This window comes from Macaca mulatta, chromosome X (genome assembly GCF_049350105.2).
Source record: "Macaca mulatta isolate MMU2019108-1 chromosome X, T2T-MMU8v2.0, whole genome shotgun sequence".
NCBI lineage: Eukaryota > Metazoa > Chordata > Mammalia > Primates > Cercopithecidae > Macaca > Macaca mulatta.
Genome location: NC_133426.1, coordinates 112,833,771 through 112,860,262, shown reverse-complemented (window position 1 = coordinate 112,860,262; position 26,492 = coordinate 112,833,771). Strand labels below are relative to the sequence as shown.

The 26,492-nt window shown below is 39.0% G+C and overlaps 1 protein-coding gene across 3 annotated transcripts; it reads left to right on the top strand.

The window, feature by feature from the left end:
* The first annotated feature begins 483 nt into the window (after positions 1 to 483).
* Positions 484 to 25,034, top strand: SERPINA7 (serpin family A member 7). 3 transcript variants are annotated; one of them, XM_015127951.3, is made up of 5 exons: positions 484 to 596; positions 2,227 to 2,865; positions 3,826 to 4,099; positions 4,827 to 4,974; positions 24,725 to 25,034. In XM_015127951.3, the coding sequence occupies exons 2-5, from the start codon at positions 2,244 to 2,246 to the stop codon at positions 24,743 to 24,745; spliced, it is 1,065 nt and encodes a 354-aa protein (XP_014983437.2). In that variant the 5' UTR covers positions 484 to 596; positions 2,227 to 2,243; the 3' UTR covers positions 24,746 to 25,034. The 3 variants fall into 3 exon arrangements, with proteins under 3 accessions (XP_014983437.2, XP_001088790.4, XP_014983436.2); XM_001088790.5 differs by lacking the exon at positions 24,725 to 25,034 and adding an exon at positions 5,497 to 5,999; XM_015127950.3 differs by lacking the exon at positions 24,725 to 25,034 and adding an exon at positions 5,436 to 5,999.
* The last annotated feature ends 1,458 nt before the right edge of the window (positions 25,035 to 26,492 follow it).

Here is a 26,492-nt window from a genome sequence, read left to right as displayed (position 1 = left end):
GTCGCCAGGGGACCACACAGGGAATTTTAATGACAAGAAGACAGGGCTGGTTTCCCCCTTAGCAGACATATATGTGTGCAGCATCAGAAGTCTAGGGCTGGAAGCTACCTTTGACATCATTTCCTCTGTGAATGCATGTGTAATTTCTACAGAACCTGTTAGAGAGGATTGCCCAGCCTCTGCCTTTGTACAACTTTCCCTTAAAAAACTGCCAATCCCACTACTGTTTGGCCCAATAGTGAGAACTTTTTCCTGCTGCCTCTTAGTGCTTTTGTCTATGCCCCTTATTCTGCCTGCTGAAGACATTCTTGCTAGCATGGACTTAAACCCCTACATCTCTGACAATCCTCTTTCTCTTTTGTTTTACATGAAGGGTCTGGCAGCCAAAGCAATCACTCAAAGTTCAAACCTTATCATTTTTTGCTTTGTTCCTCTTGGCCTTGGTTTTGTACATCAGCTTTGAAAATACCATTCCAGAGTTAATGCTGGGGTTAATTTATAACTAAGAGTGCTCTAGTTTTGCAATACAGGACATGCTATAAAAATGGAAAGATGTTGCTTTCTGAGAGATGCAGGTGGATTCTTGGGCATTTGCTGTAAGTACTTTTTTTTCTCTTTGGGAACTTTGAACATCTCTATCAGCAAGTCAGAGTCCCAAATAACCAAGTTGACAAGTCAGAGTCCCAAACCAAATTCCTGGCTCTAGGGGCGAAGGTCTAAGTGTGGTCATCTAATACTTGACTTTCTACCAGCCTCAGTGACTTTTAAAGAAAGAGGACTCTGATGACAATATGGAGATTGGATAGAGTGGTGAACAATGGGGGGTTGGTATGGAGGATACAGGACATGGTGTGACCTGTTAGGAGCCAATATAGTAGCTCAGGCCATGAACTGAGAGGCAGAGGCAGCAGGAATGAAGAGAAGGGATAAGTTTTGAGAGTTATTTAAGAGTTAGTATTCATAAGACATCATGCTTCATTAGATGTGGGGAATGAGAATAAAAGGAGACTCTAAGATTATTCCCAGGTATCTGGCTTAGGTGTCTCTATAGACAGTGACGTGATAGACTGAGATGTGGAATGAAGATGAGGGAGCAAGCTTAAGGGGTAGGGAGATGATATGTTTACATATGGCAACTTTGAGATTTTCTTATTGAGACTGGGGTCTGTGTGGACCATCCTGGTGGATATATCCAAAAGACAGCTGGATAAATGGCTAGGAGTTCAGGAGAGCAATCTGACTGAGAGAGATACAGTTTCTAGCAACTGAGTGCCGAGGGTAAGATCACTCAGGAAGAAGATGGAGGGCGGAGGAAGGATCGTTTTTCTGAGTTCATAGATCTCTTCCTTCTAAGTACACATGTCCACTTTCATGGGATTTCCACACCTGACTCCTTTACTCCACTTCTTTGCACTCTTCCAGGATCAGAGAACCTTACACCATATCTTTGTGGCTTTCTTTATAATAATTAAAAGTAACATGCATAGGTGTAAGAATAATAGTGTTAAGATGTCTTACAACTTAGAAATGACTGCTTAGATGTTACTAAGATGAATGGTGAAAGAAATCTAAAATGTAGAAAGTTATTCTTTCATTTTCCAGTTGTTTGAAAATACCTCTGTGGCTTCCATGCATTGCAAAATGCATGAATTTCAGCTCATGACTTGTACATGGCTCCATAAACCACCACCAGTCCATTCCAACTAATCATATATTGTACAAATTACTTTCATTTTGTCTTTTAGCCAAAGAAGTTGCAAGTGTTCTCTCATCTCGTAGATTTTATTTTAAGAAAATGCCAAATGAAAAAAAAATCTAAAATTCTAATTGACAATGAATAATGTATGAAGAGGGAGTACTAGTTTAACCTAAGAATACCCCCTCTCTCTCCAAAAGGCTGCCTCTAGTTCAAATAAAAAGTGATTCAATTTCCATGAATTTAATTTACTCACAGCATTTTCATAATGTTGCTATAACACCTGAATGATAGTCCATGACATTATTTCTGTGGTCCCAGCAAGCCACTTCTTCTACTCCCTGTCCATATTAGATGCATCTCCAATTATTCAGGGGAGAGAAACCTCTGCTCAGCCCCTGATGAGCACATCATCAAATATTTACTATTGTTTTATTAATCAATGTGGGCGATTATTATGTGTCTCTGGCTCAGGGAGTATTTCATCCAACTAAGCTCCCTCAATGGTTCTCTCACTTCATCTCTTATAGATTAACTTCCTTCCAAAATGTCACCATTCCTCTATCTGGGTCTCTTGGTACTTGGGCTTCATTCTACAATCCGTTGTGCATCACCTGAAGGCAAAGTAATAGCCTGCCATTCACCCCAACAAAATGCCACTCTCTATAAGATGTCATCCATCAATGCTGATTTTGCATTCAACCTGTACCGAAGGTTCACTGTGGAGACCCCAGATAAGAACATCTTCTTTTCCCCTGTGAGCATTTCTGCAGCTTTGGTTATGCTTTCTTTTGGGGCCTGCTTCAGCACCCAAACTGAGATTGTGGAGACCTTGGGGTTCAACCTCACAGACACTCCCATGGTAGATATCCAGCATGGCTTCCAGCATCTGATCTGTTCACTGAATTTTCCAAAGAAGGAACTGGAATTGCAGATAGGAAATGCCCTCTTCATTGGCAAGCATCTGAAACCACTGGCAAAGTTCTTGGATGATGTCAAGACTCTCTATGAGACTGAAGTCTTTTCTACTGACTTCTCCAACATTTCTGCAGCCAAGCAAGAGATTAACAGTCATGTGAAGATGCAAACCAAAGGGAAAGTTGTAGGTCTAATTCAAGACCTCAAACCAAACACCATCATGGTCTTAGTGAACTATATTCACTTTAAAGGTAAGACTTTCAGATGTCAATTTTCAGTCTAGGGCTCAGATACTTGGGTGGAGTGCTGAGGGGAGCTCATGGTCTCTTATTACTGGCATCAGTAGGTGTCCCTCATACCACAGTGATCTGCTCCACTGAACATAGCTGTGAATAGTATTGGATCTTCCAAGATGGACACACAGCTCTGTGAATGAGTCCAGGAAATTTCTAGGGAGAGCGCCCTTTCAGAGAGGTGGGTGACAATGGTATGAACATCTTGCTCATAATTGGCTAAAGATTCATGGTTTCCAAAAGATTTGGTGAGGTGGGACAAGCTTGCACTTGTCAAGTAGACATATTTGTATGTAAAGCCTACTGTGATTCTCACTTGCTGTACATACTTAGGCATGTTACATACATGATTTTACCATGTATTATACACTCACTGTGTACTAAACACCATCCTACATGTGTGGTATACACACACTGTCTCATCCAATCCTCATAAGTGCCCAAGTTTACACAGTTAATAAGTTTTAGAACTGATATTCCCAGCAAGGTCGTGTGAGTCTAAAGCTGGTGCTTGTAGAAACAAGAATCATGTGACTATTTTCTAAAGGTAGTGTGCTCAAATGATTTCTCCTGGTTCTATAGTATATGTCAGTCACATTTCTTGGAGGAGTAATCAATTGTCAGCCACAAACCACACGTATATAGATTGGCTAAAATGGCAGAACAGATCTATTGTCTCATTTTGCCCTAGTGTGTTTGATGTCCTTGTACCTTTTTATGGAAGAGGAAACTATGGCTCTGATGGGCTTAGTGTGGTATAGTAGTTTTGAGCACAAATCATGGAGCCCAACAGTCCTGGACTGTACGTACCTAACTCTGTGGTGGTCTTAATTTCTAAATGAAATGACTAATGGAAAAGGTCTTGTTGGTACTGATACCGGTTTAAAATAAACACCTCTCTTTTCTTTGTATTTTAAGCCCAGTGGGCAAATCCTTTTGATCCATCCAAGACAGAAGACAGTTCCAGCTTCTTAATAGACAAGACCACCACTGTGCAAGTGCCCATGATGCACCAGATGGAACAATACTATCACCTAGTGGACATGGAATTGAACTGCACAGTTCTGCAAATGGACTACAGCGAGAATGCTCTGGCACTCTTTGTTCTTCCCAAGGAGGGACAGATGGAGTCAATGGAAGCGGCCATGTCATCTAAAACACTGAAGAAGTGGAACCGCTTACTGCAGAAGGGGTAAATACTTTAGAGGATGTGTGGGTGGAAGGTGGTCATAACAGTGCAGGTGAAACTGAGTTCAGCAGAAACTCAGAGGCAGAAGAATCACCCTAAACTACCCAACGGCTATGTATGATCACTAGAATATGCCAAGAAAATACTGTCTACCAGGCCCTCGGCTGGGCATTCTACATACTTCATATCATCCAAGCACATCAACAAACCTACAAAGGAGGCAGTATAATTGGCATTTTTCAAATTAGGAAGTCTGGTCTTTAAAGATAAGATGAGCTCCCCAAAGTCAGCCTACTAGTAAATTGATGCCTTCCTGTAGACCAACTAGAGCTCAAGGAACAGGTTGGATTTTGATGTTGAAAGGTGATTGTGCAGCCACTTTGGACTGGAAGTGCAAGGCAGAAAACTGTGAAGCTCCTGGGTGCTACCCATTAACCTTCATGCCACTGGCTCCCTGACCTTGGTCATCACCCCAGAGATGTTTTCTCTTGATTATAAAGGAGTTATATCTCCCTACTCCCAGTGTTTCAGCCCAACATTGACTGTACCTGAGTGCATTCCTTTCAGAATAACTTCTGTGAGTTTGGTGCCATGTATTGACTTACATAGTAATGGTTGTCAATACTCAGGGAAGAAGCAGAGTTCAGTATAATACCATCATGAGAGAGAGAAGGAGACTCATAAGCTTGATATGGTGATTACCATGTGTTCCCTTCCTCTTTCCCCACAGATGGGTTGACTTGTTTGTTCCAAAGGTTTCCATTTCTGCCACATATGACCTTGGAGCCACACTTTTGAAGATGGGCATTCAGCGTGCCTATGCTGAAAATGCTGATTTTTCTGGACTCACAGAGGACAATGGTCTGAAACTTTCCAATGTAAGTTGATAAACTAGAGTTCTTAAATGTATGAACTGGAAAGGAAATTAGGAGTCAATTAATTCAACTTTCTTATTTTACCAATTAGCAATCTGATGCCTAGAGAGGCAGTGCGACTCCTCCTAACCTAGAATCACTCCAGAGTCATTCCCATTACTCCAAATAAGTAATTGTATCAGCTTCTTCCATCCTTGACCTTTATGTCCTAAAATTACTCTGATAGAACAGCTTAATGATCAGAAGTGACTCTGGTGAGATGCAGTTCTGGAGGAGGTGTGAGGAGGGAATGCTTAAGATGTGACTCCTGGAGGCAGCAGGCCATAGTGTTTCCCAACAGCTAGCCGTAGAATCACCAGAGAATGATTGACTACATTTAGCGGAGGAAGCTACATATTCTAGCACCATAAACAAAGCATAGCAAAGGGGCGGCCCCACCTTTCCTTTCACTTTCTTACTTCTAGACCTTCCCAAAGACTGTTCCTGTTTCTTCAGAGACCAGCAGGATTTCCTCTCCCCACACAGGCTGCCCATAAGGCTGTGCTGCATATTGGTGAAAAGGGAACTGAAGCTGCAGCTGTCCCTGAAGTTGAACTTTCGGATCAGCCTGAAAACACTTTCCTACACCCTATTATCCAATTTAATAGATCTTTCATGTTGTTGATTTTGGAGAGAAGCACAAGGAGTATTCTCTTTCTAGGGAAAGTTGTGAACCCAATGGAAGTGTAGTTGGGGAAAAGGCCATTGGCTAATTGCACGTGTGTATTGCAATGGGAAATAAATAAATAATATAGCCTGGTGTGATTGATGTGAGCTTGGACTTGCATTCCCTTATGATGGGATGAAGATTGAACCCTGGCTGAACTTCGTTGGCTGTGGAAGAGGCCAATCCTATGGCAGAACATTCAGAATGTCAATGAGTAATTCATTATTATCCAAAGCATAAGAAGGCTCTATGTTTGTATATTTCTCTTTGTCAGAATACCCCTCAATTCATTTGCTCTAATAAATTTGACTGGGTTGAAAAATTTTCCCTTTTCTGTCTTCTGGGGAATAGCTAAAAAGCAGGTCAGGTCTTCATATCTCAGTATTCCAATAAGATCAATGGACATAGAACAATGCAGATGCATTGTCTTATATGTGAACTTCTCAACCCCCTTCCCTCTGTCCCATTAGTAGGATTCTCTGTGTTCTTGCCAGATCTGATTGGTAGGTTGAATAAAGGAACTCCCACTATGGGAATGAGTTACAGACTTGAGAGGGATGTAGCTTTTGTTACTGAACAAGCATGGGACAATACAGCAAGAGAGAGAGAAACTCCCCTGTCCAACCCCACCCTCCCCCCCAAAAAAAGAAAAACAGACTTCCACTTTGCCAATGTATAAGCTGAGAGTGGAGAAAGGAATTCATTCATGTCATATCTCATAGCTCCTCTTTTTCTGTATCCTAATCAGACTGCTTTCCATATATAGCACCCCTGTCCCACTTGTTTAAGTAGGAATCACCTTTTGGGCTCTAATTTCACAGAATTTTGGTACTTTTGTATCCCCAGATCCTTCAACAACCTTCCCTATGCCTGTACATGCCAACTCATTCCCACCTACCAAACTAGATTTTATCTCAGACAATATGTATTTAAAGTTTGAGTATAAATGGCATAGTGAGTGGTAGTGATGTAGTATCTGAAATTCTAGCCCTGAGGTAAAACAATTCAGTGACAGGAAAATAGTAAAAAAAAAAAAAAAAAAAAAAGAAAAAGAAAAAAAAGGAAAAGTACTGTTGTAGATGTTGTACTTCCATATTTAAATAAATATTTGTTTAGAAAAGCATGTGTATTACAAACATTCTAATTTTTGCTTATTAGACCCATTTGCATGGAAGTTTGCTTATTCCTGGTATAGTTCACACTTTGCTTTGTGTAAGAAATTTTTGAAGCCCAGAGCAGAATCTCTGGTACAAAAAAATCATTGTTAATATAGAGTTCTGTTTCACTGAAGTTACATTACAATCCTGGCCCTGCTACTTAGTGTTTGGTGATCTCGGACAAGGCACTTAAACCCTATACCTTATTTTCTTCATTTGTAAAATGTAAACAATAAGAATATCCATGTCATTGGGATTTTGTGAACCTTCAATGTTGCAAAGCATGTAGCATGTAATATGCTCATCACAGAGCCTGAGACCTGATAAAAAGCCCTGTAAATATCATGTTGGTCAACATCAGACAGTGGGCTGGTATCAGAACCAAGATTGTAATGTGAGTCTCTTGATTTGCAGGTTTCTGTTCTCTAGCTCAGGCTCTACCTCCAGAGGCCAGAGTAAATGTAATATCAACTGCTTCCTACCCCCTACCCTCCAAATGAGTTCTATCAGAGCTTGTTCTGGAAGGAATATCAGTATCTTCAGAGGGAAGTCAGATTAAAAGACATTATCCCTCAAGTAATTCATGTGTCTCCTTAGAGACTAAACCTCATTCAGTCATTCTTTCCTGTGGTCAGATCATGAAGGGCTATCACTGTTTGTCCTGTGACAAACTAAGAATAGCAAACTAAGAACAGAAACTTAACCTCGTGAAGTTTACCCATAAAATAGCTAGAACATGTATCTCACTTAATAGAGAAAATTTGTAGCAGAAGTTTTACTAAATTGGGAATAAGACAAGGATCCTCTATATTATTGCTTTTATTTAAAATGGTATTGGAGATGTTAGTGCAGTAAAACAAGAAAAATAAATAAACATTAAAAGAATAGAGTGGAAAGGAAGAAAAATCTGTCTGCACAGAAAAACCAGGAAAATATATTAACAAATTCTTAGAAAAAAGACAGAAAACTTATTTGGAAACCAGCCACAAGAAAGTAGTGGTATGGATTGCATGGAATTTACCAATTCTGCTTTCCTTTCTACATTGTGATAGAATTATAGACACATGGCTTCCCTGATAAACTACATGTTCTAGCCTCCCTAGCAGTTAGGTGTGGCCATGTAAGTAAATTCTCAACAATGAAATATGAATGTAGGTGATATATAACATCTATCAACTAGGGCATTACAATAGTTGGGTACTTCCTCCACTCTTTTTCTGCCTTCGTTAAGCTGGATTGTGGACTTACTTATGATCAAGTTTGGCCACAAGCAGGTAAAGAGCTCTTTGGCAGTCTGGTGAAATCTACGTACATCTTTTCAGAATAATTCTTTAAACGCTAAGAAAAAGTAGGACTACAATACCACTAATAATGTAGAAATATAATTATTAAAATAATATTGAAATTACATCAGCAAGATGGCAGAATAGGAAGCCCTGGATCCTCCTCCCCTACCTCCTTGACAAACACCAATTCAACAACAATAAACAGACAAATTCCCTTTGTAAGTATACCCATTATGGAAAACTGTATGGAGGTTCCACAAAATGTTAAAAACAGAACTACCATATTATATAGCAATCCCACGTCTGGATATTTACAAAAAATAATTGAAATCAGGATCTCAAATAGACATTTGCACACCAATGTCCACTGCAGCATTATTCACAGTAGGTGAGATATGGAAACAACCTGAATGTCCATCAGTAGATGAATGGATAAATGTTTCTACATACAACGGACTATTATTCAGCTTTAAAGTAAAAGGAAATCCTGCCATTTGCAACATGGATGAACCTGGAGGACATTAAGCTAAATAAAATAAGCCAGTCAAAGAAGTAGAAACACTGTATTATTCCACTTACATAAAGTATCAAAATTAGTAAAACTCATAAAAACAAAGGATAGAATGGTGATTGCTAGAGATTGCAGGAAGGGGGAAATGGAGAGTTGTTATGAAATGTGTATCAAGGTGCTGACAAATTCTGTTTTTAGTCAGGGCTCTTTTCCTGGCTTGTAGATGGCCACCTTCTCATTATGTTCTCATATAGTCTTTCCCTGGTGCATACAGGGAAAGAGAGAGAGAGAGAGAGAGAACTCTCCTGTGTCTCTTCTTATAAGGACACTAATCTTATCATATTAGAGCTCCATCCTTATGACCTCACTTAATATTAATTACTACCTCACTCCAAATACAGCCACTCTGGGGATTAGGGCTTCAAAATATGAATATTGGGGGTACACATACATTAAGCCCATAACACTAGCCTTACTCCAAGTAATACAGAAGTTGGTAGTAGTAGTAGTGGGGATGTTGCAGGTTTGATTATCCAGGAAGCAGACCCTGAAGCAGAGTTTATAGTACAGAACATTTATGAGGGAGAGCCCTGGGGATTGATGCCTATAGAATGGAAGGGAAGGAAGCAAAATTAGGCAGACGCTGAAGTCAAGCCAGAATGCAGGTTCAGATAGCAACAACCTTGGTTGACTGCACAAGGAAATCTGGAGTTAAAATGGCCAGTTAGAGTTGCTCTGTTTTAGGTCAAAATAGTTGGACCCTCACACATCTACTTTGGTCAGTCATTGAATATGAGCTGACCAGAAAAGGTAATGATTGAGGGCAAGACATCTCTGCAACTGAGGCAGCCCTTGAAGGGACTAAAGGCTGAAGCCTGTCTGCTGACAGGACTCCTAAGCATCTAGAATAACAAGTCCTTTCTTGAAGAGAAATCTGTATGGCACATCTCCATGTCCAACACAGTCAATTCCTTGTCTGCTGAAATCTACTTCTTCCTATAAGTTTTGGAAGCATTTACTCGAGGATTCTGGTCAATCTTTCTTCCTGGAGGAAGCTTAGAAGGAAACATTTGGTAGAAAGAACTATAGCTTCTGCTGCTGCAGCTGATCTCAGTGTCACAACTGATAATGTTTCATTCCCCTCCACTATCCATTCTAGATTCTCCTTCCGTTTACCTGATCTCCATAGCTCACCTGATGACGTTACTAAAAACCACACCCATGACAAGTATTGAGCCACCAGTTACCATAGCATTCTCTGACCAAGATCACTTCATATGTCCACTTTCCATCAAAATTGGGCAAGGAATTATAAAGAGGCACACATGTGGATGACTTGAATGTCAAACATATTCTACTTGTCCCATTATGTAACAACAACTCTTCTTCATTCTAATGATTGGGATCAATTACCCTTGACTAAATGGTGTAATAAAGAGCCTAACTCCATTTTCTTAATATTTGACATCTTTTAAGTCTTATGTCTACTTCTTTCCTTTATGCCCTACATCTGGGTATGCTGATAAGTAAGTCAGTTTGCTCCTTTCTTTGGTGCTAGTGAGAATTTCCAGCCAAACAAGCTGCTGCCTATACAAAGAAACCCTCACAGTGGCCTCAACTCCTAACAATCATAAAAGCCCAAGGCTGTTTCCTTTCCCTCCTCTCTCAAGCCATTTTTTGACCAGCTTTGGAGGCCTGTCCTGCTGTCCTGGTGTATGTGTGTGTGTGATGTAATCAGTCTTGACACCTGACACACATTTTGGGTGAGAAACCACCCTGTGTCTGTAGGATGGCCACAGCAAATGATGTGATTCCTTTTCTTGCCTGCTATTACCTGAACATAAAGATCCTGAAGTGTTCAGGCAGCATCCATAGCTTACAGTTCAATGGGACACTTGCTGAATTTCATGGCAGAAGTGTTTTTCCTTTGGTGATCATGACTTGCAACCCTACAAATCCTAGAATTGTAGGGACAGGTTGCAAATTTCCCCAGTGGGTCATTGAGAGTAATGCGAGTGTGGTCACTCCATTTTCCATCAGTTGCTTCCTGACTCATGAATTCTTCCTATTGGGAGCACACCATCATATAGTGAGCTCTGATTTAAGTTAGTATACTGTGCTGTGGAAGAAGGAATCCAGTTTTTTAAAGTATCACCTCTGAGCTGGTGCTTTATGTAAGCCTTCATCATGCCTTTCTGATGCTCTTTTATGACAGCAACTTCCAAGTGCTACTATGGATGGTCCCTGACTTATGATGGTCTGATTTACAATTTTTTAATGGTGTGATGGTGTGAAACAATTCTGTTTTTCACTTTCAGTACAGTATTTAATAAATTACATGAGATATCCAACACTTTATTATAAAATAGGCTTGTGTTACATGACTTTGCCCAACTGTAAACCAATTTGATATATGATGGAATTGGAGTAACAAATCTTTGGGGAAGTGATGATTACATCTATACTGGCAGTGTAGAAAAAATTATGAGAACCCTACATTTTGCCACATACTGGAATAAATTCACGATGGATTTGAGATTTAAATATAAAAAGTAAACTTTAAAAGTATTAATAGCATATCTTGTAAAATAATAAATGGGGAAGGATTTTTGAAATAATAACAAAAGTAAAACACATACAGAAGAATACTGGAAAATTTAACCTCAATAATTGACAAAATACATCTTAAAAACAAAGTGAAAATATAATTATAGACAAGAATAAGATATTTGCAATAAGTATACCCGTTAAATGATTAGTGATATAATAAATGCCAACAAAAGCAATAAGAAAATGGCATATAATCTAAGAGAAAAAATGGGCAAAAATTAGAGAAACCAGTGCTGATGGAAAAAATAATATTGCCCAATAAACCTATGGGAAGTGCTGGTAACTGGACCTCCCAAAGACTAATTGAAAACATATCCCTGGATGTGGGGCCTGTGCATATGTGTTTATTAGTTGGTTGGTTGTTCTGTTTATCTTAATTTTTATCTTTCTATTGTAGTATACTATGCATACAAAATGTACACAAGTCATAAGTATTTAGCTCAATAAATTTTAATGAAGAGAACATATCCATGCAATCAGCACCCAGATCAAGAAAGAGAACATTATCTATGACCCAGAAGCCCCTTTCATGCCACCTTATGCTTAGCAACCTCCCAAGTGTAATTATCCTGATTCCTAACATCACAAATTACTTTGCCTGTTTTTAAATCTTTATGTAAATTAAATAGGCCGAGCGCGGTGGCTCACGTCTGTAATCCCAGCACTTTGAGAGGCCGAGATGGGCAGGTCATGAGGTCAGGAGATAGAGACCATCCTGGCTAACACGGTGAAACCCCATCTCTACTAAAAAATACAAAAAAATTAGCCGGGTGTGGTGGCGGGTGCCTGTAGTCCCAGTTACTAGGGAGGCTGAGGCAGGAGAATGGTGTGAACCCGGGAGGCAGAACTTGCAGTGTGTGGAGATTGCGCTACTGCACTCCAGCCTGGGCAACAAAGAGAGATTCTGTCTCAAAAATAAATAAATAAATAAATAAATAAATAAATAAATAAAAATTAAATCATATAATTTATACTCTTTCTGTGTTTTTCTGCTTTCCACTTAACACTGGATGATTGCTTATAGTTACAGAGTTTTCAGTCTCATTGTTATATGGTATTTTGTTTTATGAAAACACATTTTGTCTGTCCCTTCTAATGTTGATGGATACTTAAGCAATCTCTAGTTTATGGACTTTTGTAAATAATATCTCTCTAAGCGTTCTTAAGTAGGTCTCCTAGTGAATAAATGTATGTTTCCTTTATGGGTATAAACCACGGGATGGAATTGCTGAGTGATAGGGTGTGCATATAATCAACTTCCATATACAGCCCTCTATCTTTGCCTGAATCTGGATTGTCAGCATCTAAATGCATTCTGCTTGACTGGCAATTTTCCACTGGCCAAGCTGTTGAAAATTCAGCACTCCCTTTAAGATTTCCAAATCTTTCCATTTGGGTTCCTAGCCACTTCCCCTGAAGTGTCTTTGTCTCCTAACATGGGAAGTCTGTGTCTCCTAAGACTCTCCCTGGGGAAGTCTTTGTCTCTACAGAGTCGTAAGAGACAAAGACTTCGGAGTAGCCTTGAGAGAGTATATTGGAATTCCGTTCAGCTTTTCAGAGGACATCTCTACTTATATTTAGCCTCCAGTCCTGTACAGCTTTGGAAATCAGCAAATGCCTTGAGCAAGGTTCTGGTTGTGTGTTTGAGTCCCCCCGTGTCTTCGAATTTGTCACTCATTTTCCTGTGAACACCAAAAGCTCACATGGATTATTGATTCCCCAGGTGCTGCCCTCAGCTGGAACTGGCAAAATCTTCCTGGGGTGCTGGTGGTTGGGGGGTGGGGACAATAAATTACAGATTCTCAATACAGCTTGGAAAGATTTTTTCTCTGGAATCTTTTTCCCTTTTATACTAATTGCTTCTGCAGTTTTCAGATATGTTTAAAACTAGATTTTAGTAATCTATCTGACTTTTCTAGGTGTTCTTTATAGGAGCATTGACCTACCACGAACTACTCCATCTACATGAAATGAGAAATATTTATGCATTCTTTACAATTTTTCGATGTCATTCGAATATGTAGAACCCGTTGAGAACTACGGTCTTAGAAAACACTTGCAAGTGTATACTTAGAGACATGTGCCAGGAAGTTCATGGCAACAATGCTGTAAGGGAAAGCTGCAAAAACTGAAATATCCACCAATAAAGGAATGGATGACTAAATTGTATAATAGCAATGTTCATATGATGGAATAGTGTTTGAGCACCCAAATTGCTAAATTAGAACTACATGTCTAAATATGAATATATCTCAAAAACTCAGAAAATAATGTTACTTTGTTACTGGAAAAGGGCCCTGATCTAAATCTCAAGAAGGTGTTCTTGGACCTCTCTCAAGAAAGAATTTGGGGCGAGTTCACAATGCAAAGCAAAAGCAAGTTTATTAAGAAAGTAAAGTAACAAATAATGGCTACCCCATAGGCAGAGCAGCAGCCTGGCCGCTCAGCTGCTTATAGTTATTGTTATTTCTTGATTATATGCTAAACAAGCTGTGGATTATTCATGAGTTTTCTGGGAAAGGGATGGTGAATTCCCTTGAAGCTGAGCGTTCCTCCCCTTTTTAGAGCATATACGGTAACTTCCAGATGTTGCCATGGAATCTGTAAACTGTCATGACCTGGTGAGAGTGTCCTTTCGCATGTTAATGCATTATAATTAGCGTATAATGAGCAGTGAGGAAGACCAGAGGTCACTTTTGTCGCCATCTTGGTTTTGGCCAGCTTCTTTACTGCGTGCTGTTCTTTTTTTTTTTTTTTTTTTTTTTAAATTATACTTTAAGTTCTAGGGTACATGTGCACAACGTGCAGGTTTGTTACATATGTATACTTGTGCCATGTTGGCGTGCTGCACCCATCAACTCGTCAGCACCCATCAACTCGTCATTTACATCAGGTATAACTCCCAATGCAATCCCTCCACCCTCCCCCCTCCCCATGATAGGCCCCAGTGTGTGATGTTCCCCTTCCCGAGTCCAAGTGATCTCATTGTTCAGTTCCCACCTATGAGTGAGAATATGCGGTGTTTGGTTTTCTGCAGCTGGAAACCATCATTCTCAGCAAACTATTGCAAGAACAGAATACTGCATGCTGTTCTATCAGCAAGGTCTTTGTGACCTGTATCTTGTGCCTACTTCCTGTCTCATCCTGTGACTGAGAATGCCTAACTTCCTGGAATGCAGCCCAATAGGTCTCAGTCTCATTTTACTCAGCCCCCTATTCAAGATGGAGATGCTCTGATTCAAGTGCCTCTGACAACCTTGTAAGAATAAAGTTGAAGAACAAAACAAAGTATGACACTATTTACGTCACTTAAAAAGCCATACAAAAGAATACTTAAGTAGTTCTGGAGAGCTCTTGTACAGTATGGTGACTATAGTTAAGAATAATGAATTGTATACTGGAACATTGCTAAAAGAGTAAATTTTAAATGTTCTTGCCACAAAAAAATGATAGCTGTGAAATGATGAATATATTAATTAGTTTGGTTGTACTCATTTCACAATGCATATGTATGTCAAAACATTGCATTATATACTATGAATCTATATTTATTTGCCAATTTTAATTCAAAAATATTTTTAAAAACAATACCTAAACAATTCATGAATACACATATATGAAGTAAAAGTATAAAGATGTGAACTGGAAATACATGCATTAGATTTATGTTAATGCTTCTAGAGGAAGGCAGGTGATGATGAGATTGAGTAAAGGAATAAAGAGGAAGTCAACTATGTCTATAATTGTTTGTTTCATTTTTATTTATTTCTTAAGGAGGAAAATAAAATATAAACTTTTTTTAGCACTGTGTGACTGGCATCTGGGTGTGGTTATATTATTCTTAGTACTTCTCTGCAGGCTTGAAATTTTTAAGCCTTAAGAAAGAAAACTCAGTTTAAATATAACCTTTCCCGTGAATGAGTCCCTCAAGAAAACTCAATAACTTGCGTCAAAAAAAAAAAAAAAAACCTCTCGTCTAGCTATGCCCACAGGTTTTTCTCCCTGACATTTATTTTTATAGCACTAATCACAACCTATTTTAATAACCTATTTGCTCACATGTTGCTACTTCTATATTAAAAATTGTATGAGGAACTATCTCACAATAAGGTGAGTAATTTAGGCCGGATGCAGTGGCTCATGCCTGTAATCCTAGCACTTTGGGAGGCCAAGGCGAGTGGATCACCTGAGGTCAGGAGTTTGAGACCAACCTGGCCAACATGGCAAAAGCCAGTCTCTACTAAAAATATACAAATTAGCTGGGGATGGTGTCACACGCCTATACTCCCAGCTACTTGGGAGGCTGAGGCAGGAGAATCACTTTTACCCAGGAAGTGGAGGTTGCAGTGAGCTGAGATCGTGCCACTGCATTCCAGCCTGGGCGACAGAGTGAGATTCTGTCAAAAAAAAAAAAAAAAAAAAAAAAAAAAAAGAAAAAGTGAGTAATTTAAGAGAATTAAATCAGAATAACAAGAGGTAGGGTCCAGACATGAATATTTTTTAAGCCTCCTAGGTGATTCTAAGGTGCAGCCAAGGCTCACAGGTAGTCCTGAAGAGAAAAAATTAGGTTGCCCTTGTTACCTTTTGTGTCTAATACATATTACAAGGAATGGCATAAAGCTAGTTGTTTGTCCTCTGTCATCTTGGAATAGCACCTGTGGTACTCCTGTTACTATTAACTTGCATTCATCCATTTCATAAGACAATTAAGGAACAAAAATAAGTCCCTAGCAGCTACAGACTTGGTGAAGGCAGCATGCTCCTCTGGAAGGTCATGTAAGTCACGGCTTCTCTCCTTGTTCCAGGGAGTTACATCCTTGAAAGATCTGTCCTGGTTCTGATCAGAGGTCAGCAGATCATTGCCTGCTTTGCATATAGCTTCTGCCTTGGAAAAGGTGATGGATTATAGCATACAAAACAAATGTGACTGTATTTTCTGAGGCCAAATAACTTTCACATGTAGTTCTCTGAAATTCTTCTCTCTTATAGTGAGTATATTGGCTAATTTTTTGTCAACTTGACTATGATACTGTTTTTTTTTTGTTGTTGTTGTTAAATACCAGTGTAGATGTTGCTGTGAAGTTATTATTTACATGTGATTAACACTTAAATCAGTAGAATTTGAGTACAGCATATTATCCCTCATAATGTGAGTGGCCCTTATCTAATCAGTTGAAGGCCTTAAGAGAAAAGATTGAGGAACTCTTTCCTGGGTCTCCACCTTGCCAGCCCTGCTGATTTCAGATTTGCGTATCACACAATTGCATAAGGCAGTTCTTTAAAATAAATCTCTCTCTCTCTCTCTTTCTCCACATATGTTTGTCTCGAGCAACCTTAGTTTGGGGACATCTCCCTGAAGTAGCTTATGGAAGTTTAAAAAAATATTACTTTATTTTCCTATAACTGCACTGTACTTCGCTCTTGACCACACAACCCTTTTAATAGCATATCAGTGTATCTAGTGACTTCAAGGCAAAGTTAGTCGTTTATGAACTCTTCCTCTCTCTTTTGGATGATACATTGCCACATTCAAGGATTTCTCCCACCTTTTTCCTACTTCCCAACCCTCATAATGATTTAAGTAACATAGAAGGAGGGAACTTGTTCACGTATTGCCTTCATGTCAGGGGAGACACTTTTTGTCCAAAGTGGGTAGCCCCTGTCCACATTGACTTCTGCTGCTATTTCCTTTCTGTGCTGGCTGCTACCCATTTCTGCTGGCATTGGCTCAGTTGGTTCCTGTCCTGCCATGATCTTTAATTCATAGAGGCCCCCTTATGGCATTGTCCTGATGCCAATATCAAGTTTTCTTTCAATACTCTGGCTCTCCTTCAACCTTTGAGGAATCCCCTCCCCTAGAGACATGAAGACCATACCACATAGGGATGCCAGCATTTTTATGAGGTTGTTCTAATGTACATGCACCTCAATACTTCCCTCAGCCATTGCTACTCTTCTGAAACACTGTATTGGATGTGTGGCTTATCCACACAGGTTTTAGATTTCCAGGATGACATTCTGGAATTAAAGCAAAGTCCCTAGACTTATCTGGAGTCTCTTTTGTCCTCTCCACCTGGAACTCAGCCAAGGCAGGTAAAGGAAGCAGGGTAGGAATAAGTTATAGGTTTCTTCCTCAAAGAGTGGTGTATCTGCCAACCTCTGCTGCCCACAGTGGGTATTACACAAAAGCAATTTATGCATACAGTCTGATGCTTCCTGGAATGTGGGAACATATGCTATCCTCAATAACTGAGATTAAGGAAATACTTCAGTAGACACCATGCCCGAGACTCATAACCAAAAGGAGAGGGTCCTTAGATAAAAACAAAGGCTTTTCAAAGATAATAGACCTGTCCTGATAAAAGATGCATTATAGATCATAGTCAACACTGTTGTGTACATGTGCTTTAGACACTGAGCTGTCAGAGAAGCTACCAGGAGGGTATTTGGGTGAAAAACTCAAGGTCTCCTAGGACATCAGGGTAAAGGTGACTTTGGAACTAATAATCAGATCTTGGGTAATTAGGACTAAGGTTCTACAAGAAGGACACAAAGGCTTTACTGGCCACTGGTGGAAGGTCTCTTGGTGTATAGAGAACTCAACTTAAGTTAATGAATAAGGTAAATTATATCCTTTCTGAGGAATCACCTTGACTTGACTTTGTGTGATTCCTTCACAGTGCTTTTGAATCTGGTTCTTAGAAAATGTTTCCAAATTCCTTGACAGACTGGGTTAATTAAGCAGTCTGAGAAAGTGATATACCACGCTGAGGCAAGATCACCTAATGTGGGCAACAAGAGTGTGTTTTGAAAAGTATTTCCCAATATTAACCCTTGCCCCCAAGAGTCAAGAACAAAGCATTACAGGAAAAAGTGGATAAGTGGTAGTGGGAGAGAAATAGTACAAATGAACAGTAGGAATGACCAGAATAATAGATGATATGCTATATCAAGTTTTAACTATGTGCCACGCACTATGCTAAGCATTTTAAAAGTATTATCACAATTAATTTTATGAAAACCCTATGGAGGAGTGTGGCAGAGTCAGCTAGCTGTCCTGCTTCTACCTCCATAGTGAAGGATTGTCTCTGGGAAGTGGCAGTCCAAGGAGGGTCTACATTTTCCATCCACATCCATGCAGTTAAATGGAGCAATGTGATTGTTTCTTGTGATAGACTGAATAATGGTCCTCATAATTACTTCTTAATCTACAGAACTTGGGAATTTTAATTTACATGCAAAAAGGACCTTGCAGATAAAGAAAGTTAAGTCTCTTTAGATGAGGACATTATCCTGGATTATCCAAGTAGGTCCTAAATGCAATTACAAGTGTTCCTTTAACAGGAAACAGAGAGATTGGAAGATGCTATCTTGCTGGCTTTGAAGATGGAGAAAGAGGCTCAAAGCCAAATAATGCAGAGGATGCAGTACTAGAAGTTGGAAAAGGCAAGGAAATAAATTCTTTCCATAGCCTCCAGAGAGAGCACAGCCCTGCTGACATCTTGGTTTCAGTCCAATAAACCTCCTTTGGATTTCTGGCCTTCAGAATTGTAACAAAAAATACATTTCAGTTGTTGTAAGCCAATAAGTTTGTGGTAATTTGTCACAGCAGCCATCAGAAACAGACACAGTACCCACCCAAAAACTATGAGCCAAAATATCACAAAGCCCACATAGTGATTTGCAAAGACCCTAGGTATTCTGACTTCATGACCATTTTCCTCCATAAAGAAAAAAATATATATATTTTTTTGAGAGGGAGTTTTGCTCTGTCACCCAGGTTGGAGTGCAGTGGTGCAATCTTGGCTCACTGCAACCTCCATCTCCTGGGTTCAAGCCATTCTCCTGCCTCAGCCTCCTGAGTAGCTGGGACTACAGGCATGCACCACCATACCTGGCTAATTTTTGTATTTTTGGTAGAGACGGGGTTTCACCATGTTGGCGAGGCTGGTCTCAAAGTCCTGACCTCAGGTGATCCACACACCTCGGCCTCCAAAAGTGCTGGGATTACAGCCATGAGCCACTGCGCCCGGCCCATAAAAATATATTTAATGACTACATTGATATACAGATGCATATAATCCTGGCTTAATCCACAATTATATGTTTGTTATTATTATGTTCATATTTTTCTTCTGTTTTTAACAGAAATTAAAATTAAAACCTTTTTTTATGGGCCGTTAAGACTCTCATGAGTTCTAGGTCTTATGAACACTGTACCTAATAAGGTAAGTCAGTACTGCATGTCACTTCTGGACCATGGATTTTATGAAGCTAGTATGCCATCTCCAGTTTCTCTTTCTTGGAAGAGGTCTCTCCTAAGAAAGTCCAACAATGGAGTCCAGCAATTGGTGGCTGTCTTAGTCTGCTCAGGATGCCAGCATCATGCACAAGATTTTGTTTTCTCTGAATCGTCAGGTGGAAGAAATTACCTTCTGTCTCGGAATATCTACATTATACTGTTACATAAGTGAAAAATTAACTTTTGTTGCTCTAAGTCACAGAAATATTGTGGTGTATTTTAAACAACAGCTGACACTATGCTAAGGAATATAGAAATTTGGTGTTTTGAAGTGGAATTCACCCATAATTTAAAAACTACATTGTATGGCTTTCCCTTAGTAGTCAATTTGTATGAAGTAAGGAAGCTGACATTGGAAACTGGAGATATGGATACCCAAGTTGTACAGTGACAAATGCTGGATGAATTTATTATCCATGATAATTTGGAAGTCAGACAAAAGACCTACTAAGCCTGAACCTCTAGGAAGAGAGATTGAATAACAGAATGTCAGTAGTGTGTTTTGGTTGTTACTTGCTGCATTTAGCAAGGTGTGTCAAAAAAGGGATGCACACGGCCGGGCGCGGTGGCTCAAGCCTGTAATCCCAGCACTTTGGGAGGCCGAGACGGGCGGATCACGAGGTCAGGAGATCGAGACCATCCTGGCTAACACAATGAAACCCCGTCTCCACTAAAAATACAAAAAAATTAGCCGGGCGTGGTGGCGGCGCCTGTAGTCCCAGCTACTCGGGAGGCTGAGGCAGGAGAATGGCAGGAACCCGGGAGGCGGAGCTTGCAGTGAGCCGAGATCGCGCCACTGCACTCCAGCCTGGGCGACAGAGCGAGACTCCGTCTCAAAAAAAAAAAAAAAAAAAAAAAAAAAAAAGGGATGCACACAAGCAAGAATTACCTAGTTTGAGATTTAAAATAGAAAGCAATACAGACCAGCAATTGGTGGTTGTCTTAGTCTGCTCAGGATGCCATAATAAAATATTACAGACTGAGTGGCTTAAACCACCCAAATGTATTTTCTCACAGTTCTGGAGGACTGAAGTCCCAGATCAAGGTCTGACAGGGTTGATCTTTGGTGAGGACCCCTTTCCTGGCTCGCAGACAGCTGCCTTCTCACTGAGTCCCTACATGGCCTTTTCTCTGTGCGTGTGCATGGAGAGACATAAAAACTTCTTTATTCCTCTTTTCATAAGGCCACCAATCCTATTAGATTAGGATCCCATCATTATGACCTCCTTCAATCTTAATTACGTCCTAAAATCCCTGTCTCCAAATACAGTCACTTTGGGGCTTAGCATTTCAACATATACATTTTGTGTGGACAGTTTTGTCCATAGTAGTGTCCTTGCATGATTTAAGATACCAACTATTGCTGTACTCAAAATAGAAAAACTCAGGCTGAAAGGTTATTTAAGCAAAAAGGCTCAGTAAAGCTCATCACTTAGAGTGAAAATGGCAGAATATATAACTCCAAAGCTGCATGTCTCCACAAAGGCAACTAATAAACCGGCAAAACCTGTCACAATCAATTTTTTCTGAACTCTGAAAACTAACCAAAAACTTGTAGCAACTAGGGGAATGCTTAATCAGGAAAAAATCAGTTGAATATGAATGGAAAGAGAGAAGTTTTTGGAATTTAAAGTTACCTTGATGCCATATCCCATTGCTTAGCTAGATGGTGACCTCAAAGACAACAGCCTACCTTCTAAGTAGAGACACTGGTGGTACCAAAGAGAGCAGAACAGACCTTTTTCTCAAAAGATTGTGGTTGTTTGCTTTGACATGTTTGGTGGCTGCCCAGAAGATAGGCTAAAAGGCTTTCCTAACTCTCCCACTGCTGAGGCGATTACTCAAGGAACACTCGTTGAAAACATTTAAAGGCAAACACTTTGCCACTGTTGCCTGAGAAAATAGGTAACAGCTGGAGCAAACAATAACCAAAAAGCTTGGGAAGAGTCTGGGGAATTACATGCTTTGGGAATAAGGACTTTCAAAACTCTGTTATATTCCTAGGAATACATAAGTCCACACACATGCCCAGGTTGGTTACATTCTCATGAAATTCCTGAGGACCTAAAAATCAGCTCTAGCTGACCATCCAGCTTTGTGCAAGCAGGAAGTGAAAGCTAAAGCAGAGTCGTGAATGGCCAGGCTGGGTATTGAAGACAGGCACCAATATATATGGTGAGCTCATTTGCAAACACTTTTTTGTTTTGGTTGCAGGCATATAAAGAAATCTGTGTCCATTTACTTGCTGACTACTAAGCTAACAGAGCAAAGATTTTATTGGTACATGAAAAAAACACAGACTTCACAAAATTAGTTCAGAAAAAGTCATTAAACAAACAATAACAACTACAACAAGCAGCATCTACAAATCCTGGAAATTGGAGAATATATGATTTCTAAAATTGCCACATTATGATAATTCTCAGGTTTTAACTATATATATATATGTATACATTTATACACACACACACATATATACACACATATATATGGTAATGAACTAAGAAAATGTAGCCAATATGTTATAGACAAAAAAGAATTAATAGAAACTGTAATGTGGAACCCAGGCATTATAATTACTACACAAAGACTTTGAAGTAACTGTTTTAAATATACTCAAAGAGCTAAAGGAAACCACATAATAATAATGAAAGAAAACCAAATGATTAGAGAATATCAATAAAGATATAGAAATTATAAACGGGAAACCAATTAACATTTTGGAGTCAATAAGTACGGTAACTTAAGTGAAATTTACTAGCAGATTTGAGCTGGCAGAAAAAAATGGCAAACTTAAATAAAGGTCAGTCAACAATCAGAAAGTAAAAGAATGAAGAACGAAGAAAGCCTGAGTCTTTTAGTACATGATCAAGTATACCAAAATATGTATAATGGGAGTCCTAAAAGAGAGGAGGGAGTAAAAGGGACAGAAAGGATATTTGAAGATATAATAACTGAAAATTCTTCAATATGATGAAAGATATGACCACACATCTGAAAAGATTAATGAATCCCAAATAGGATAAACTGAAAGAGATCAACAGTGAAATATATTATGGTCAAATTATCAGAAAACAATAACAAAGAGAATCCTGAGAGCAGCAATGGAAAAGCAACTCATCAATTCTAAGGGATCTTTAATAAGAGTAAGAACAGATTTTTTATCAAAAAACATGGAGGTCAGGAGGCAATGTGATGACAATTTCAAAATACCAAAAGACAAAAAATTGTTGACAAATAATCTTATATCCAACAAACTATCCTTCAAAGTGAAGTAAAAATTAAGATAGTAGCAGAGTAAAAAAAAACAAAAACCTGAGGGAGTTTTTTTATTAGTCCACCTGCCATACAAAAATGCTAAACAGTTCAGGTTGAATTAAAAAAAAAATCAGGTGGTAACCATGAAGAAATTAAGAATCATTAAAGATAACCACAAAGGAAAATTAAAAATTCAGTATTAATGTAATGTTTGGTTTGTAACTCTTCTGTTTTCCTATATTATTTAAAAGACAACTACATAAAACAACACTTATAAATCTATGGTGATGGACACACAATGTATAAAATAAAGATGCAAGATGTGGCAATAGCCTTATAAAATAGGAGACACAGCTATATAGAATTTTTTTGAAATTGTAAATATGTTGATATTAATCCAAACTAGATAGTTATAAATTAAGGTGTTAATTGTAATCCCAGCAACCACTAAGAAAACAAATAAAATATATAAAGTAATATAAATTACCAGAGAATTAAAATTATACACTAGAATATATCTGTTTAGCACAAAATAAGGCTATATCTGAGCAATTATGGAGCTAAAAAGCTGTAAGACATATAAAAAACAAAAACCATAATGGCAGATTTAAGTTATTTCTTATTAGTTATTACATTATATAAATGGATTAAAATCTACAATTAAAAACTAGAGGTGGACAGAATGGGTAAAAAATCACAAGCAAACCTTATGATGTCTACAAGAGACTCACCTTAGATTCAAATACACACATAGTTTGAAAGTAAAAGGGTGGAAAAACTCTTCATGTGAATAGTAACCTGAAGAGAGTGGGTATGACTATATTATTATCAGATGAGTTAGACATTAAAACAAAAGTTGTTACAAGAGAAAAGGGACATTATATAATAATAAAATGTCAATTCATCAAGAAAGTATATAAATTATAACCATATATATACACTTAACAAAAGAACTCAAAATATATGTGGCAAAAATAGAATTTAAGGAAGAAATAAACAGTTCAACAACAATATTGGAAAGTTTGATACTCCACCTTTAATTCTGAATGAAAGAGCTAGACAAAAGATCAGCAAGGAAATAGAAGATTTTAATAACACTGTAAAGCAGCTAGAACTAACAGACATGTACAGAACACACCATAAAAAAACAGCAGAATACACATTCTTCTCAGGCCCTCATACAATATATTCTAGAATAGGTCATGTGTTAAATGACAAAGCAAGTCTCGATAAACTTTAAAAGATTGAAATCATACAAAGTATCTCCTCTGGCACAATGGAATAAAATTAGGAATCAATAGTAAAGGGAAATGTGAAAATTAAACGTCACACTACTTTTTAAATTTTCATCAACAAAAATACTTATTACAAGATAATTGAGGGAGCTTTTCTATATCATGAGATTAAAATGATGTTGAGCCAAGAGCACTATCACCAGCCAAATCATTAAGCAATCATTAAATCAAAGACATTTTTAGTTTGCCCAGACAGAACCTTTATTTTCCCAGAATATTTCTGAAAACATTGCTTAAGGAATACATAAGCAAGCATAGCTTGAAAATCAAGAATGACATAGGCATGAAGTGATTACTCAATTAGAACGTCCATATCATCTGAAATTCCCTTTGCTACATGAAATAGGTTGTGAACTAATAATCTTTTGATGAAAATATGTTTTTCCACAGAATTTGCTTTCAGTGAAGTAGAAGACATTTTTGAATTCTTATGATTATAGCAGCACAAAACTAGTATGTACATTAGTATTGGGGCATTAGAATTTGGTCTCACATCAATTTGGATCTGATGAAGGAAGTGGAGCCACTATAAATGATATGGAATAAGGTATTTATTAGAGGATGTAAAATTTTGAAGTTGATTTAAACAAAAAGATTCTCTGGAACCCTATTACTTCTGTATTTGCAGGAGGGCCTAAAGTTGCTGTAGAACAGTGGGCTGGTATCAAGAGAAAAGCCCCAAGTGAAGCAGAGGAGAGTGCAGACAAAATGGAATACAAGAAGATAAAATGAAAGCTGTATCCTTTGGTAACTCTCTCCAACATCAACAGTGAAGGGTGGACTGTAGTAGCAGGCATTCTTTGCTATGGTGCTACAAAACATCACAGTATTAAACAACCAACGAGTCAAAGCAGAAATCTCAAGAGAAATTAAAAAATATTTTGAGATGGGTGAAAATAAAAAGCACAACATATTAAAATTTATAGGAGGCGGCAAAAGCAGTGTTCAGAGTGAAATTTATCACTGTAAACACCATATTGACAGAATGAGAAATAAAAGCACATTATCATTTCAATGGGTGAAGATAAAGCATTTGACAAAATCCAACACTCTGTCACATTAAAAACCAGCTAGGAATGAAATGGAATGTTCTCAACCTGGTAAGAGGCATTTATTGAAAACCCAAATCTAACACTATGACTAATGATAAAAAATGACAGGATTCCCCATAAGACCTAGACAAGGATGCCCATTCTCACCACTTCTTTTCAACATTTTACTAAAAGTTCTTGCTAAAACAATTAGGCAAGAAAAAAAGAAATAAATGGTGTACAGGCTAGAAAGCAAGAAGTAAACTCTCTCTTTTCTTAGATGCCATCATCTTATGCTGAAAAATAGCTAGGGATACACACACACACACACACACACACACACACACACACACAACCCTAGCAGACACCAGAAAGGCTTCAAGATGACTTACTAGTAGTATCTCGTACTGGGTTCCTGCACTAAGAAAAATCAAAATAGTAAATCGAAAATATTCCTTTGAATAGATATACAGGAGAGAATACTAGTGTTCAATAGAAAAGTGACAGGAAATGCCTAGAGCAAAGAAGAGGGAAGTGAGGTAGCCTGCTTCACCAAGATTGGCTCGAGCCTGGGATAGACTCCTTAGTGCAGAAGAACGGTGAGAGACCCCAGTGGACCACATTCCCACAGTGGAGTTGTGCAGTTCTAGCCACAGAAGAGTCCCTTGACCCTTACAGGCCCTGAAACTAACATAAGGAGTTTCCTAAAGATGGTGCAGTGGCACTGCTACAGAAAGGGACCTTGCACTGGATCCCACACACTCTCCAAGTCCTAAACAGCCACAGCAAGGGGCCATTTTGAAAGCCTACCCCACAACAGACTGCACATTGTCCTGGGGCCCAGCAGTGCTGGGGCTGAGGCATGAGTGAGGTGCAGGCTGCCGTTGCTGGGGCTGAGGCATGAACAGAGACCACATTCCTTACCTGCTGGCCTAGGCTGCCACCACTAAAGGAGTTCCTTGCCTCCCCAGTAGCAGGGATACAGCATAGCCACTGCTGTTCCCAACCTGAGAATTCCACTTGGGGCCTCAGGATAGCCCCACTCCTGCACCTGCACACAACATTGAAGGGCCTGAGGATAAGTCTGCCTGGTCTGGCTCCCCACACCCTCAAAGCCAGAGCATGCAGTCTGGGGTCCTAGGAGCTGCCCACCCAGTCCACCAATACTGGCACCAGAGCAATCCTCCTGGAGGCCTGAGGTTGGGCTTACCCACCTGGCCATTATCACCTCAGGTGCACCTGCCTGCAGGTGCCACATGTGGGTCTGGAGACTGGCCTGCCTAGCACATCACAGTCACTGCCAACACCACCACATACTACTCAGGACCTAGATGATTATCCTGCCACTGCTACTGTCATTGCCCA

What these genes read in the sequence shown, in the direction of transcription:
- SERPINA7 (XM_001088790.5), top strand. Translation starts at nt 2,244, where the DNA reads ATGTCACCATTCCTCTATCTGGGTCTCTTGGTACTTGGGCTTCATTCT. An exon ending in GAACTATATTCACTTTAAAG is followed by an intron (nt 2,866 to 3,825) that starts GTAAGACTTTCA and finishes TTGTATTTTAAG; the next exon opens with CCCAGTGGGCAAATCCTTTT. An exon ending in AACCGCTTACTGCAGAAGGG is followed by an intron (nt 4,100 to 4,826) that starts GTAAATACTTTA and finishes CTTTCCCCACAG; the next exon opens with ATGGGTTGACTTGTTTGTTC.